The following is a 15,681-nucleotide window of genomic DNA, read 5'->3' on the forward strand; positions in this document are numbered from 1 at the left end:
GACAGAGGGGCTGAGTCTGAAGTAAAAGCTCCTGTCACCAAACTACAACCTGGCATTGGTGTCAGTTCAGCTGTTACCCTGTTAGCAGCATAGTGGCTGTAGTACTTCAGGCATTGAAGCATGATTAAGGATCTGAGCAGATATTTGCGGATCTTTTGCTGGTTTTTTTGACTTTGGTTCCACTCCGGTGGGCTCTAATAAATCTCTCAAAATCTGCTGGAGGATTTAAGTTGTCTGAAGTCCTTTTTTTATGGAGTGGATTTTTGTTTTTGTTGCCTATCTAGCAGTCAGTTGGCTAATCAACTCTTCTAATTACATTTCTTCCACTAGACATGGAATCATCATTTTTGTGTGGGTATGTCAGTTACAAACTAGAAAAGAAAACAAGATAACTTTTATTACTGTCTGGATGACCATAATTTCAGCAGTAACATAGGGAGTATTGCTACCTGCCCATTAAGCTGGTTGAACCTCTTCAAATTTCCCCTTTGTTTGCTAACTGTACAGAGATTTTCTTTTAAGTCAAGTAATCAAGTTTTTGTAGGTGATTAAATAATTATCTTTCAGATATGCATTACCTTGTATGAAAAACTAGGAAGTGTTTGAAACTTAACTTAGCCTTACTGCTAAGTGGTGGTATTTTGAAAATACATGGAAATGCAATTAGCTTAAAAAAGGAAAAAAAAGAACTGTAATTTTTCTGAAGCAAAAGAGTGTCATTTTAGTACTCTTTTAGAACATAAAACTGAAATTAATGTTTTTTTCTGAAGTGTACAGAATTTTGTTAAAGAATCAAACTACATACTCATTTTTCACTTGAGAGATGAGGAACATTTCAGCTTGGTAATGAGAAACAAGTTCTGGAAGCTGATCTAAAACTTAAAGTAGAGTTTATGTATTTTTTAAAAAAACATTTTGAAATATATGAATTTACTTGTCTTTCAGGCTGATTACATAACTTGTGTAGTAGTTGCTCTGTAATTTCATCAAGATGTTTTTCCCAGAAAACCTGTGAGCACAGGAACTTTGACATTAGCATTTAACATAGCTATTTTCAAGTACAGTGCCCCTGAGGAAGAAAGGACAGTCTTTTATGTACCCAGTGGTTCTTCTGTCCTAGTATTTGTTTTGTATTCATGTTATGCGATTTTAAGTTTGTCTTGTTTATGGTTTTTATTCTTGAGGTAGTAGTATTCACAAATATACTGGAAGTATATGCTCCTAAAGCAAAATTGCACTCTGTTTAAGTTCTAAAATCAGATGTCTGTCATGTGAAAGCCAGACTTACCTGGCTTTCAGAGATATTTTACATGGCTTCTCTTTTATTTCACAACCTCCTCCAAGGATTTTGCTCTGTCAGAGTCTAGGATCCAGACTGCAATTTGGTCTAGTCTCCGTATAGTTCACATACTGAATCAAAGGCTGGGGAACTCGGAGCAGATCTGTGCTCCTCAGGGTGCTGTTAACCTGTGCTGGCACAGCTGCAGTGAAGGAAGACCTTCCCATTCTTCTCCAGGAAGTTTTGTCATAGATTGGCTTTTTTTCAATAGAAAACTAACACAGGGAAAAAAAATCAAAAACTCAACCAGTTTTTCTGCATATAATTGACATAATTGATTTGTATTGAATTACAAAATGTTTGACAAGCACAACAAAAAGCCCTCCTTAGAGTTTAAGACTTGTCTATGTAGTATTTCTTTTATCTAATTTTCTTTTTTCACTTTAGCCTATAGTAAAAATAGCATAGGAATATAGCTCTCATGCTAGTAGGGGAGGAACACTGGATGGAAGGCCATCCAAAAATCCATATATTCCTATACACACAACCAGGGATTTTACAGTGAAGAAATCCGTGAGAGAAGGATTTATGTAAATGCTTGACATAAATGCACATTAAGGCACTGTATGATCAGCTCTCTACTGTGTTAGAATACAGTGCTAGCTACTCTCTGAATCTCTTGAGATCTTGTTGCATCTCCTACATCAGTCTCAAAACTGTTGAAATCCCATGAAGTATGACTTTCCTTACATAGGAGATATCACTGCTGTATTGGAAAGCAAACAAAATTACTTCCATTGCTGTTTTCAAACCAGCTTTGTTCTGGATGTCCCTGCTTTCATGTTTGTGTGGTGGTGTCAAGAGAAGCAGTGAATAAAATGATTAGTGTCCAGGCATTGTAAAGTGGAGTTACCTGCTCTCATCTTCCCCATACCTACACTCCTAGAATGCATTTTTCTTTTTCGCCTTTTGCTGGTTCAGGTACTTGTTTGGTTCTTCTGTGGAGTCTTTTAATTCTCCAAACCAGCAGAAACCAAAGAGCAAAGCAATCATAGCTTCCTGTCATACAAGTGAGAAGAATTGATTCGTTGCAAGGTGTGATAATGGCTGGTGTGGCTGTCAGAAAGCAGATAGGAGAGTAGGAAGTATCAAGAAGGAAGAATAGTGGAAAAAGGGAACAGTAAGAGATGAGAATGGGGAGGATGAGATCTTCCTCTTTAGGCAGTGAACCATTAAGTAGACTAACTACCAGTGAAACTGCAGTCTAGGCAGTGTGTGTTTTCATTTTGAATGCATGAATGCAAGAATTGCTGCTTGATTGGACTGTTTCAAATACTTAGGCTTGTGTAGCTCTAATGGCACACTGAAGATGTTTCATTTATAAGCCCAAACATCATCTGAGAACTTTCAAGCATCAAGCAAACGTTATCTTCTGTAGTGAATTTGGGATACCTGGGATTTTTCTTTCTTCACGAGTTAATAATAAAATGAGAAGTGTGTCACAATGACTTTTTTTTTTTTTTTTTTTTTTTTTTTTTTTTTTTTTTTTTTTTTTTTTTTTTTTTTTTTTTTTTTTTTTTTTTTTTTAAAGTAGAGTAGTTTAGATTCTGACAGGTAATTAGGGGTTTTCTACATATTCTTTGAAAAGTAATGTCCAGTGAAAATTAATGTTTAGTGGAAATTACATGGTGTTGTGGGAGTACTGAAACTGTAAATATGAAAAAGAAAGGGAAAACAGAACTGTCTGAAGTTGCAACTGTGTTGGCTCTGGGAGATGATATCTAAACATTTACCAGGATGGTTTTGTAACTGTGAATTAAATTACACTTCCCCTCCACCCTCTTAAAGCTGAGGGAAAACAGACACAGACATTAGTCTCAGCCATCTGAAGCATCATCTGTTGTGCACAGTACTTAGTCTTGTCCATTTGGTCAACCTTTAATAAAGTTATCGTAGAGAGCCACAGAATGTCAGTCCTTTTTAATTTTTCTTTTAGCTCATCTTTTGAGGCTGTGTAAAGCAGAGGGTAAATGACAGGCCTTGGTATTAGGATGCTCTGTTGCTACAGAATTAATCTCTTGATTTGTCACATTTTTTGCTCTTTGCTTATATAGTAACTTATTTCAATGTGAAATCACTTCTCTTAATACCGTGTAAATTACTCTTAATTGGCTGAAAATAATTAGCTAGAGTTTATGGATTTAAATCATTGTTATTTTTTTGTAAACATGTCAGTCATACTGAAGTTACTGAAGTGCCACTGTTCTGATTGGCATGCTCTTACTCCTTACCTTTAAAATAATTCCTTTCTTTTATTTCCTATCTGAATCCTTGGAAGAAATACCCCAACTCTAAATCTTACAGTATATCAATGAGTTTACAAGCGTTGCATTTCTTCTTCTGTATATAAATATGGAGAGGAAGACAGAGAGAACAAAAGGTGCATTTGGAACGTGAGCTCAGTTCCAAAATGCAGTTTCCATTTCACCACTTTGATCAAGCCCTGTAGATCTCATTGTTCTTGGCTTCTCTCTTTTTAAAGGATAGATATTTTGAAAATATGATATAGTAAGCCTCAGCAGTGAGGTAGTAAGGTAATATAAATAGCTTAGCCTATTCGCTGTTGGGGCTGCATGGCTCTGGATATACTTTTCTCTCTTAAATGGGAGAAGTACTAACAATTCAACCACCAAATTGCAGAGCAGGTGAGGGTTGGTCTAAGCTCACTTACCAAAATTTATTCTAATTACATGTTTAATCTTTATAAGGCAATGGTAGACTAAATATTTGGGCTTTTAGATTGATAAGCATAAGGCAAATGCCTGACAAACAAAGCCCTTCTCACACTAATAGAGGAGATACTACCAAAATACACTGTAAGTACAGAGTAAATTAAACTTAGCAACCTTTCTGAGGTTGAATTTAAAACATTTCTTTTGTAGCCTGTTTTGAGTATGTTGTGATTAGATCTCACTACCTTCGTTATAAGCATTTGGTTTTTTTATCATAACATCATTCAAATGTAGATTGCTTCTTGCTGAGCAGTTTCTTTTATTCTTTTCTACTTATTGGGGGGGTGTTTACAAAAATAAGGAGTCCTTTCTGGGGTGTGAGGTTTTTCTGGACCACTAATGCCAAACCACTGTGTTGTCTGATGCCAAACATGCTTCTTGCATGAGTGCAGTTAAAATATTTTTATTATTCTAAACAGAAATACTGTTTGAAATTATCAAAGGAGCATAAAAGTTGATCTTGTATGAGAATAATTAATTAGGTTCTAAGACGAATTGTTGGGGTTTAGAGTGGAAATATGTAGACACAAGGATGCAAATATGCCCTAAGGGCATCAATCTGCCTAGACTTTCGATAGATCTTGGTTCTCAACCTAACTGGCAAATTGCAACTGAAAGAAGATTTAAAGCAGCAAACATTCTAATTGTCTTCAAAACCGAGGAAGGTGCAGTTCTGATGGGAGGCAGTCATATAAACCCATGTGTGTAACTCTCGGTGTCCATCTGTGGGCTGTCTTTGTCTTGTCTGAAATGACTGAAAACGTGTCAGCTCTGAGTGCGTGTTCATGTTAAAATTCTTTGTCTTGAGAAAGGAAGGGATCTCAAAGTCGTTTACAGACACTGTGGATCTATGTTTTCTAAGTTAATGTGCCCTTTTGCTCTGGCATTCAGTCAGCACAGCGGAACTGCTAACATCAAGGCACATCGTAGTGAAAAGCAGGTAAAAGCTGTGTGTGTCCTGGGCTAGGCAGGAAAAATGCGTGCCGGAATAGCCACCACTCTTCTCCCCAATGTTGCGGACTGTTAACAAATACAGGAAATGTACTTTGCTAAAAGCAGCGTGGTGTGGAGACCTACCATATTGTTCATGGTATATTTTGCTTCATTTCTTGTCTCAAAGCATTTAACTCAGCTTTGGGCTGATTTTAGATTGTAGTTTTGAAGTTTGTTTTTTAGTATATTTCACATAGAAGATGCTTGACAAATCCGTATTGTGTTTGTGTTGACTTGTGCAGTGGATCGGTGTTAAATGCTTTATGAAGCAAAAACTAATTCTGTATTTTAACTGCTTTTTTTTTTCTTGTACAATCTTACTGCTGCTTCCATGATACAGTAGAACTTCAGTCACAGATTTCAGTCCCATGCAGATGCTTATAAAAATGTAATAGGCGACTAATAACAACCTGTCATGAAATCTTTAGGGCTTGTGAAAGTTGCGTATTTTTTTCATGATTTATTTTTTTTATTCTTGTAAGACATCAAAAGACATAAACTTCATATGGAAAAAAATGCCGATTCCTAGAATTTCATGAAGGCATTGTGGTTTGAAGTTCTACTACATAATATATGTTTCATCTGCACTGGGAAGATAAAGTTTCAAGATGACAAGTTCTTGCTCATAACTCTTTTTTGGCAATTTTACAGTAATCATTTCAGTTTTTTGGCAAGTCTTTGGGTTTTGGTGTTTTTGTTTGTTTTGTTTTGTTTTTTTTTTAAATCTTGTTTTGAGGACCCATCTGTCGCTTTGAAATAGGGTCTTTGAAAGAGAACTCCATTCATGGGAAATATGCATGTAAGGCAGAGGACTTAAAACTGGGATTCCAGTGATCTGCTGTTGGCTCTCCAAAATATTTGGCATGTGATATTAGTGAATGATATGTATTTTGGCTTTTCAAAGATGCCAAATGTATCAGGCTTCCAATGAGTTTGGGGGATTTCTTAAAATTTGGGCTACTGACTTCATTAGTATATGAAGTTGGTGGATTATACATTAGCTGTTGTGGCCTGCCTGTGTGAAATATGTTAATCAGTATCATCTTTCACACAGTCGTTTCCATGCTAGATATTTACACAAGATGAATTTTCTTTAGTATGTGCTGATCACTCTGTGGTCAAGCTCTGCTTTAGCACATGGGCTTTTTACAAACAGGTACTATTTCTTGTGTGACTGGTGATTATTTCTTTTTAGCCAACTGGTGGCATACTTTGATATAACTTTCAACCTGTTCATACAGCTTTATTTGGAAATGCTAATTCTTTTTAAACAAGCTTTTATAAAAAAGTATTTTAGAAGGTGAACTTGTGCTAATGAAAGATGACATCTCTGCTAGTGAAAGATGTGGTGGAGACTAAAGTTTCTGAAATACACTGATAATTATGTAAAACAGAACAGAGAAAAGTGCTGTCAGGTAATCTGAAGAGTAAAATAAATGAATAGGTCTCGAGGTAAAGGGATAGGAGTTTGGCAGTTCTATAGCAAGACCTCTTGCATCAACCCCGGTTTCAGGTATTCTGCAACTACATTTAAAGAAAGTATTTGTATAAAAATGCTGTCTTTTTTGAATTTGTAAAGATTTGCAATTCAGAGGATCAGTATTTTAAATTTATTTATAAATAAAGACAGCAGAGTAAGGAAGGCAATTTCAACATCAAATTTATAGTGCAGTGCTGTAGAGCTTTTACTTATAGAAAGCTTACACAATATGTAATATTTCTTTTCTCTTTTGAAGCTGTCTCAGATAAATGTTATGTAGCTTGCGCGTAACATCACACCTTAAGATAATACAACTATATGACATAACAGCAATGATTTAACACAAAATATACTTTTGATGAAATTATTTTGTTCTATAACTAAACTTCAAATACTGAAATGGCTGTCCTGTATTTTGTGTTGAGGTGCCAGAATTCAGTTTTTCATGTCAGCAAAAAGCCAACTCAGTCCTTCACTAGTTCAAAGACAAATGGTATTAATATAAAATAAAATATTCTCAACTGCTTTTATGTGCAATAAAAAAACCCACAACTGATATAGAGATGAGAAAAAGATAAAGCTGGGAGACCATTCAAAATAATCCATTGTTTGATAAGAAAATTCAGTTCTGCTAAAATTATTAGTATGAACGATGCCTCTGAGGGTCTTGAATCTCTGCAAAAGCTCTTTAGGCAGCAAAAGTGGAAGAAGCATAGACAAAAACCGGAGTTACAGGAGGCACACCAAAAGCCAACTGGAGTCAAGAACAGAACACTGATCCCCCAGTCCTCGTCTGGCCACACAGGGGGCCTTGATGTGTTTGTGCTGTTTCCCTTCTGAAAAGGAGCTCAAAATTTTATGTTACTTTCACTGGGAGTTACAAGATTTACTTGTTTTTTATCTCTGTATTTTAAGGTGTCAAGAGGAAGCTAAAATGGATTTTTTCTTCCAAAGTTTATACTTTGAAACCTAATGCCATTGAAAATTAAAAACTATTGTAATAGTGAGACCAACTTCAGTTTCGTTTTTTTCTGTTTTTGAGGTGGTTGCTTCTTACTTTTTTTCTTGCTTTCTCTTTAACTATCTACTGATCATGAAACTGTTTCTTTTTCAATAAACTGGCAGGGAATGTTGTTACAGTAATCAGTAGTGGGCTTCCCAGATTAATATAGCTAGCTATCTATCTCACAGAAAGGCAATGAGGCTATGTGGGGGAGGGGAAGAGAGCATGAGTTTTGACAATTTTATCAAATAATATATTATGGTGTTGCTACATCCAAGTTGGAATACTGTCAAATTCTATGTTTATATCCAGGAACTTGACGAGAGGAGTTGGTAGATTTAGAGAGTTACTAAGAGCTGTCGAAACAAGAACTACACAAAACCTGCGAATGGTAAGTTGTAGTAAACTATATTCCTATTTCAGCATCTGAATTTTGGTAGGCAGGTAAAGCATAAGTAAATATAGTGGATGAGTTAGAGATGAATAGACAGATACCATATTGATAAAGACCCATCATCCACCAGTTTGTAAGGTTCCATTTCCTGGCTTAAGTGAACGCAGCTCCAGTCAGCGCACAAACTATAGCTGTCTGTGGTGGGTTGACCTTGTCTGGCTGCCAAATGCCCACCCAACTGCCCTTGGACTCCTCTTCCTTAACATGATGGGAAGGAAATAAGCAAAAAGTTTGTAGGTCGAGGTAAAGACAGGCTGTTTGCTTACCAGTTACTGTCACAGGCAAAACAGAATCTTCTTGGGGGTCATTAACTTCATTTAATTGTCAGTTAAGAGAGAGTGGGATGGTGAGAAACAAAGACGAAAACTAAAACACCTTCCTCCCACCCCGTTTTCCCAGGTTCAACTTCAGTCCTTGATTCCTGACTCTTCTACCTCCTCTCCCTACCCTCCCATTCCCTGAGTGGTGCATGGGGGGTGGAGGGTTGTGGTGAGTTCCTCTCTGCTGCTCCTTACTCCTCGCACTTTTCCCATGCTCCAGCATGGGTTTCCTCCATTGGGCTACGATTCCTTCAAGGAATATCACCCTGCTCCGCCATGGTCCTCTTAGCAGACTGCAGTGTGGATCATCTGCTCCACTGTGGTCTCTCCCACGCAAACAGCTGCTCCAGGCCTGGAGGGGCAGTAGAGGTTATTGAGAACAAAATATCCAAAAATATACCTGTATATGCTCCGCTCGTAGGAGCAGCAGTTGGTGTTGTTGATACTTCAGAAGTATCTGGATTTAAGTGATGTAATTGAAAAGTTGTTTGATTTTGCCATTATTTTTCTTTGTGTTTAGAGAATTGACCTGGGAACTTTCACTTCTTAAGTAGCACTGTGCCTGGTTTTTTGGATATTGTAAAATAACAGAAAATATTTTCTACATAACTGGTTTTCATTAGAAAAAAATCTGAGCATTTTTTAAGAGTTTGTATTTAGCAGTTCTAAGGAAAATATTTATCCTTCACTTTTACAGACGATAGCAAGACAACTCGCGGAAATTTTGTTGCGAGGTATGTGTGAACAGAGTTATTGGAATCCACTGGAAGATCCTCCTCACCAATCACCCCTAGATGATCCACTTCGAAAAGGTTCAAATACTAAGAATTATGCACTCAGTAGAAGACCACGTGTATACACTGGAGAAAAGTATGGCTGAGTTTATACCTCTTTTGTTTCTATAATTGCAGTTGTAACCCAGTGCACTGAGTAATTTAGTTTATATTTTTCAAAACGTAGAAGAAATCGAGCAGTATAAATGGGAATGTTTCCCATGCTGTCTGTGTATAAATGTATATACGTATATATTCCCTGAAGAGAATTAGGGAAGGAACTTCTCTAAGAAGAAGTTTGTGCTGTATACATGAGACTTTTTGTTCTCAGTTGTAAAATTTTTTTATTCTATCTTGATGCATTTGGTAAAGTCATTATCTTTATTATACCTGGGGTATAAAAGAAAACGTGAATTAGATGGCAAACCAGAGACTGCACATTTTAAAAGTTGTTTGCTGCTTGTAGACCCCTATTCTGTTTTATTATAGAAGGGAAAGATTTAGAAATACAAAGATTGAAGTTGGTCTGTGAAGCATTATAAAAAGAACAAAACATATCTAGAAATTTATCTGGCAGTTTCAAAGGTAGTTTATTTCCCAAGGCAGCTATCTTTTAATCATCTTAGATTAGTTTTGGCATTTCTTTGTGATGCCACCTTTTTGTTGAGTTTTAATCTTTCATTGATTCAGATAAGTGATGCGTTATGGATCGTTTTTGTGTGGTATATCTCATGTTGTATTCTAAAGTAGCTTTGTGTATTTCTTCCTTCTTGAAAATGTAACCTTTTTTTTTTTTCAAAGTCTATCACCATTAGGGTTAGTATTAAATATAGATAACCATTTCCTTTAATTTTAAATTTTTCTAAAAGTTTATAGCTCTGATCCCCAGACACCCCTTCCAACCTCAACTCTTCTGTGATTTTGTGAAATCATTGTGATATGGGGTTGTCTTTTGAGGACACTATTCTCTGTCCCATAGGACATTTCTGACCATTTCTCTTCAAAGAATTTATTGTTGTTATTGTTTATATTGTTGTCCAGATGGATTAAAAGCAAGGCATTGTGGATTTTATAATTTCAGTTTTGTCTGACTACATCTAGGATGTGAAGTAATTCAAAGCTTTACGAAAAGATGTAGGCATGGAGTTCAACAATCAATCTGCTGAAAAAACTACTGTGTTTCCCTGCAAGTACATGTTTAACAAACTGCACGTGAAGGCAACCTTTTTTGGTAAAAAGGAAATAGCTAATTTTGTGAATACACCTCGATCCCTGCACACAGAAAGCATGCATTTGTTGCTCAAGCACAAGGAAATCTCTTTTATGCAGGATCACGTATCCTCTTTTTCAAACAACTTGGTATCACGCAGCAAATCCTAAAGAACAGTCTGTTTCTCTCTTACAGTATATATGTCTTGTTAGTTAATATGAAAGCTTTTTTCCATAAGGTGACCTTGTGATGTGAGAAGGAGTTTGCTTCTGTGGCAGATTGATTAAAGTAGTCCTACTTTAAGTAATGGAGAGATGTTTTTAGTGTTTGCAGGATCTTTATACTGTAACATAAATGCCTGCAGTATGACACTATTTTGAGTTGTTTAGCTGTATTTGTTGCAGATTTCCATTAATGAATACTTAACACAGCAGCAAGCCCACGTAATTATGTTGCTTTTATTGCTATCAGTAGAATGACCTTTATCTTCAAAGACTTCAGGCAATTCTCCATTCTTGATCCAGAATACTTACAGCAGGTTTCTCAGGCTCGGTCTTTCAAGCTTATGTTCTCCATTCTCAAGTCATCCTTTGTAGCATCATGCCTCCTGGCAAAAGTGGGGCTTTGTTCGGTTAAATTTTCTCATTCGTGGGACATGCAGGTGAGGAGTTCCACAATTTCAACAGAGCGTGTAATTAAGTCCTTTTCTTTTGTCATGTCAGACTGGCTAACCCCATATCATATAAAACATGTCTAGCCAAGTATCTCATCTCCAGTAGTGATTGAAAGTAAGTACTAAAGACAGTGAATAGCAAGACAGATATCTAGGAAACTTCTTCCTAGGTATTCTTCTGACCATCAGTTCTGAGTCCATGATGCACTTTTTTTTCTAAATATGTTGCCTGATACATTAAATATCTTGAGGATGGTGAATGTGATTTGACTAATAGCATTTATGCTTTTGTAGATCTCTGTGTTACTGCCTCTTCAGTTTTGTTTAACCACTTCTTCAAATGGGGATAAATTTCATGGTTTGCCTTTGGTTGATAGACATGTCATGCTTCTGTTTTCCTCTTTTGTTCTACCCTGTTACACTGAAATTACTCATATGCGTGCATCTGTCAGGAGACACAAAAAGTGTCCGAGTTCAGTCAACTAAACTGAGCTTTATGCTTAGACTGGTCAAAGAAATTTCTCAGTAATTTCTTTGTGGAGAGGATCTTCACTGTTTGAAACAAACAACAACCTTTTCTGAAAAATACGTTTTAAAATTATAGGTGAAAATAATGTTTGCTTTTGTTTTGAGAAGTCACTTTTTAGTAGTTCTCTTTAGGGCAACTTCCCTTTTTTTCTGATAAAGTAATTTCTCCAGCAGCTCTTTCCAATCATCATTCTGCTCTCTGGGAGCCATTGTCAGTCAGTCAGGTTAAATCTTCTTCCAGGTCGTTAAATTCTGCAGAGAAGACTAGATAGTTAAATGAGGAGCTCTCTGACGCTGCCTCATCACTCCTTATTTCTTATCCTGGGTGGTTCTCATTCATGAGTAACTGTGTTTTGAAATGTCTTTGTTATGTAAAAAGAAATACGTCTTCTAAGATTTAGAATACTCTTCAAAATCTGGCAAGCGGTTGCATTGATTAAAAAATACAAATACAACAACAAAACAACTACCCTGAGGTCTTAGCTGTTGTGTATTACCACAATACATTCACAATGTTGCTTTCAAACTGACTGGAGTTCAGATGTCTTTTAGTTTCCATTTCCTTTCAGGCATTTAATTACTGCTTGTATTTCTAGTGCTTAAAAAAAAAAAAAATTAAAAAATCAAAAGATGTTTTAATGTCAGACAAGTTTTGTTTCCGTTCCGTAATGTATTGCAGTTTAAATACCCTTGGGACTCTAGAATTGCTTATTAACAACAACAAATTATTTTTTACGTTTAAACAGTTCATTGTGGAACTAATGGGGTGGATTAGCAGGAAATAGTACTTATGCTAATTCAGAAGTAGTTTAGAGGAAGAGATGAAACGCAGCCACTGATTTGGAGGGGGTTTTTTCCTATATATGTGAGAAAGGGTGGATGAATTCCTACTGGTCATGTATCCAATGCAGATTACTGTTGTCTTTCCACCAGTTTAGGAGAGCATTCAGAAAACATCCAGTGTTGAGATAAAGCAGTGAAGTTTGCAAACTACTCCTATGCAAACCTTCAGTATTAAGTCATAAGGCAGTGTATGTACTTCATTAAAAACAAATAATTGAACTTCTTGGAAGTAACAGTGGTTATACCAAGTGGGTGGAGTTTATCATAGCTCTAATTCAAAAATATTCACAGCTATTGAATGCATCAGGAAGAAAAACCTCAGGTGTACCTGATGAAAGACCAATAGAAGTATTTCTCCACATATTGTCTAAAATAGAAAAGTTATCCTGTTCTTTTATGAGAGTTTTCTCTTGCTAACCTCGGAATCAGTGATGTAGATTCAGATCAGATAAATTAGGTACCAGAGGCTAGTTAAAGTATAGGTTTATTTTTTACAGTTGTCAAACTATGTTCAATTTTGGGGTATTTGAATGTGTTCAACTCTGACAGCTGTGGTACTTATGTTCTTTTACTGTGTTTGGCCAACGTTTCTGAAATGCAAATTTAAAATGTTCCAGAGAAATGCATTTTAACCAATTGATTTTTCTATGCAAGCTATTTTCTGTTTGCTTTTCTGGAAGTTTTCCAGGTTTTACATTGCTTTTAATATATATGTGTATGAGCTACTCCTAAAAGTAACGTGCTCTGATTAAATAATTGAATTCTTGTTTTGAACAGCATCTTCTGTCCTCAAGAAAATACAGAAGAAGCCTTACTGTTGCTGCTTATTAGTGAATCTATGGTAGGTAAAACAGAGAGACTGTATGTGTATGTTTTCCTTGGGATTTTTTTAAATGAAAATAGAACTCTTTTTTTGCCATGCCTTACTTTGCCTTGTCTTTCATTTTCTGTTAGGAAAGCAGGCAGTTACTTCTGAAACTCAGGCTTTTGTTCCTCTGAGCCAGCAAGATGAGGTCTGCAAATGTTATGGAGTTTTTCTCCTTTGGAGAGGCTGTACTAAGCCTCTTTCTAAGCACGGGCAAGTGAACAAGCCAGGTCTTTCATTTGGCACTGCTGTTACACCAGCTGGTTGCTATTCAGAGAGAATCAAAATATAAGTTATTTTTGTTGTTAAAAGCAAATCAAAGACTACTAGATAAGCATAATAAACATTGTCAAAAAGTACTTTCTATTGTGCATAAAACTTCAGTCACTCAAATTTGTAAATGATTTTTAGTGATACTGGCATTCAGCCTTTGCTACTGTATTTTTTTTTTTTAGGAAGTCCTCATTTCCTCAATAAGTAATTCCTTTCAATGGCCTGTTTGTGCCCTTAATCAACCTTCCATACTTTCCTCTAGTAGGATTTTGCTAGTCATCAATCAACTGCCACGTACTGGCATTCTCATACCATGTCAGTTTTATGTTCTCAGATAAAATTAAAAGAAAGGCTTAAGCTGGAGCTTTTGCTGGTTTTTTTTAACTGGAGCTGTGAAACCTCTACAGTTTCAGGCATCATGCAGTCTGTCTCGCTGTACATCAGTGAGATGTAGTCTTTTAAGTTCTATAGGTGATTCAAATGCCTACATGCTTTGGCAGGATTTCTGGTTTGCTACAGTTAAATAGGATCAGAGCATTTTAGTGAACATTGTCCTAGCTGAACTATTTTGAAGTGGCACACATTTACATTGTAGTGCTACCTACTTTCCTCATTCCTAGTGATCTACCTTGCAATATTCATGACAGAATCTGGAAATTCTGTTTGGATTTTGATTCCCAGATTACAGAAAAATAGACTGAGCAAACATTTCCATATATCATATGTTGGTTGTACTGCAGCATATGCTTAGCACTGAGAGGTGCTTCTGTAATGTGCCTGAGCAGCTTGTGAAGGTATACAGAATTCTCATGTGAACTATGGTCATGGTGTTAAGTCAAAGCAGTCCTGGTTCTGCAAGATCTGACTTCTGATTACCATGTTTGCATGTGTAGTTCCTTGTTCCTTACGTATCATCACTGAGAAGCCAGAAACCAAGTTAAAGGTACTGCCTGTTAAGTTTCCTTTCAGATTACATACAACTTTTCCTTTGTGAATCAGACCTGCCTAATTATATCAACTGCTGTCACTGTAGAACAAAACCCTTAGCAAGCTTTCAAATTTTTTTTTTTTTTTTAATTATTGCAGGTTATCTCAGGTAAAAGAGTTTGTTTCAGGGGAGTGTAAAATCTTTGACATGACTGACTTACTCTGACTAAGTCATTTGTTCAAATTAGTTTTGGAGGGGGGAAAGGAGAAGATTGAGCATAAAAATATTCATCATTACAAACTTAACTTTCTGAGACCTGTTATTTCAGCTTCCATGCATGCTGACTTTCTAGTAGTTGTGAAGTAGTATGTGATTTATGATTTTGAAACCAGTATTTGGGAAAGAAATAAGAACACTTATAGAAGATGGAGTAATCACTGGTGTTTTGAGATGCTCTTGTGTTATTAAAGTAGTATGATCCCTTCCTTGTATTGTCTGTGAATTAGTGAAGAAAAAGCCCCATTCAAGACCAGGATGGATGGGGCTCTGAGCAACCTGGTCTAACGGAAAGGAGGATCTCTAAGGTCCCTTCCAACCCAAACCATTCTGTGATTCTGTGATCTGAAGGACTGATACCTTCACGTTACAGTGCACGCATGTGTTGCATGTCAGCTGAGTTGTGGTAACAGAATCACAGAATGATTAAGGTTGGAAGGAACTTCTGGAGGTCATTTTGTCTGAACCCCTTGCTCAAACCAGCCCACCTGGAGCAGGCTGCATCTCTGTCCACACATCTTTTGAATATCTTCAAGGAGAGAAATGCTACAACCTCCCTGGGCAGCCTGTGCCAGTGCTCATTCACCCTCACAGTAGTTGCTGATGTTCAAAGGGAACCTCCAGTGTTTCAGCTTGTGCCCACTGCCTCTGGTCCTGTCACTGGGCACCAGTGAAAAGAGCCTGGCTCCCTCTTCCTTATGTCCTTCCTTCAGATATTTCTACGCATTGATAAGGTTCCCCTCCTGAGCATTGTCTTCTCCAGGCTGAAGAGTCACAGCTCTTTCAGCCTTTCCTCACAGAAGAGATGCTCCAGTCACTTATTCATCCTAGTGGGCACTCGTTGGACTGTCTCCAGTAGCTCTATGTCTCTTGTGCTGGGCTGTCCAGAACTGGGCCCAGTACTGCAGGTGTGGCCCCTCCAGTGCTAAACAGAGGGGAGGCTCTTAATGCAGCCTGCACTATCAATAGCCTTCTTTCCAGCTGGGGCACG

At 36.9% G+C, this 15,681-nt stretch overlaps 1 protein-coding gene across 3 annotated transcripts in view; it reads left to right on the forward strand.

The window, feature by feature from the left end:
* The window catches only part of TTC7B (tetratricopeptide repeat domain 7B), a 138,674-nt gene that overhangs the window by 38,650 nt on the left and 84,343 nt on the right, over positions 1-15,681 (forward strand). For all 3 annotated transcript variants that reach the window (XM_027885326.1, XM_027885324.1, XM_027885325.1), the window contains exons 6-8: positions 7,860-7,938; positions 9,019-9,191; positions 13,126-13,189. In XM_027885326.1, coding sequence (XP_027741127.1) covers positions 7,860-7,938; positions 9,019-9,191; positions 13,126-13,189 — 316 coding nt within the window. The remainder of the gene's footprint in view (positions 1-7,859; positions 7,939-9,018; positions 9,192-13,125; positions 13,190-15,681) is intronic.

This window comes from Empidonax traillii, unplaced genomic scaffold, assembly GCF_003031625.1.
Source record: "Empidonax traillii isolate 1590-97213 ecotype Southwest subspecies unplaced genomic scaffold, ASM303162v1 scaffold164:size861626, whole genome shotgun sequence".
In the NCBI taxonomy this organism is placed as follows: Eukaryota; Metazoa; Chordata; class Aves; order Passeriformes; family Tyrannidae; genus Empidonax; species Empidonax traillii.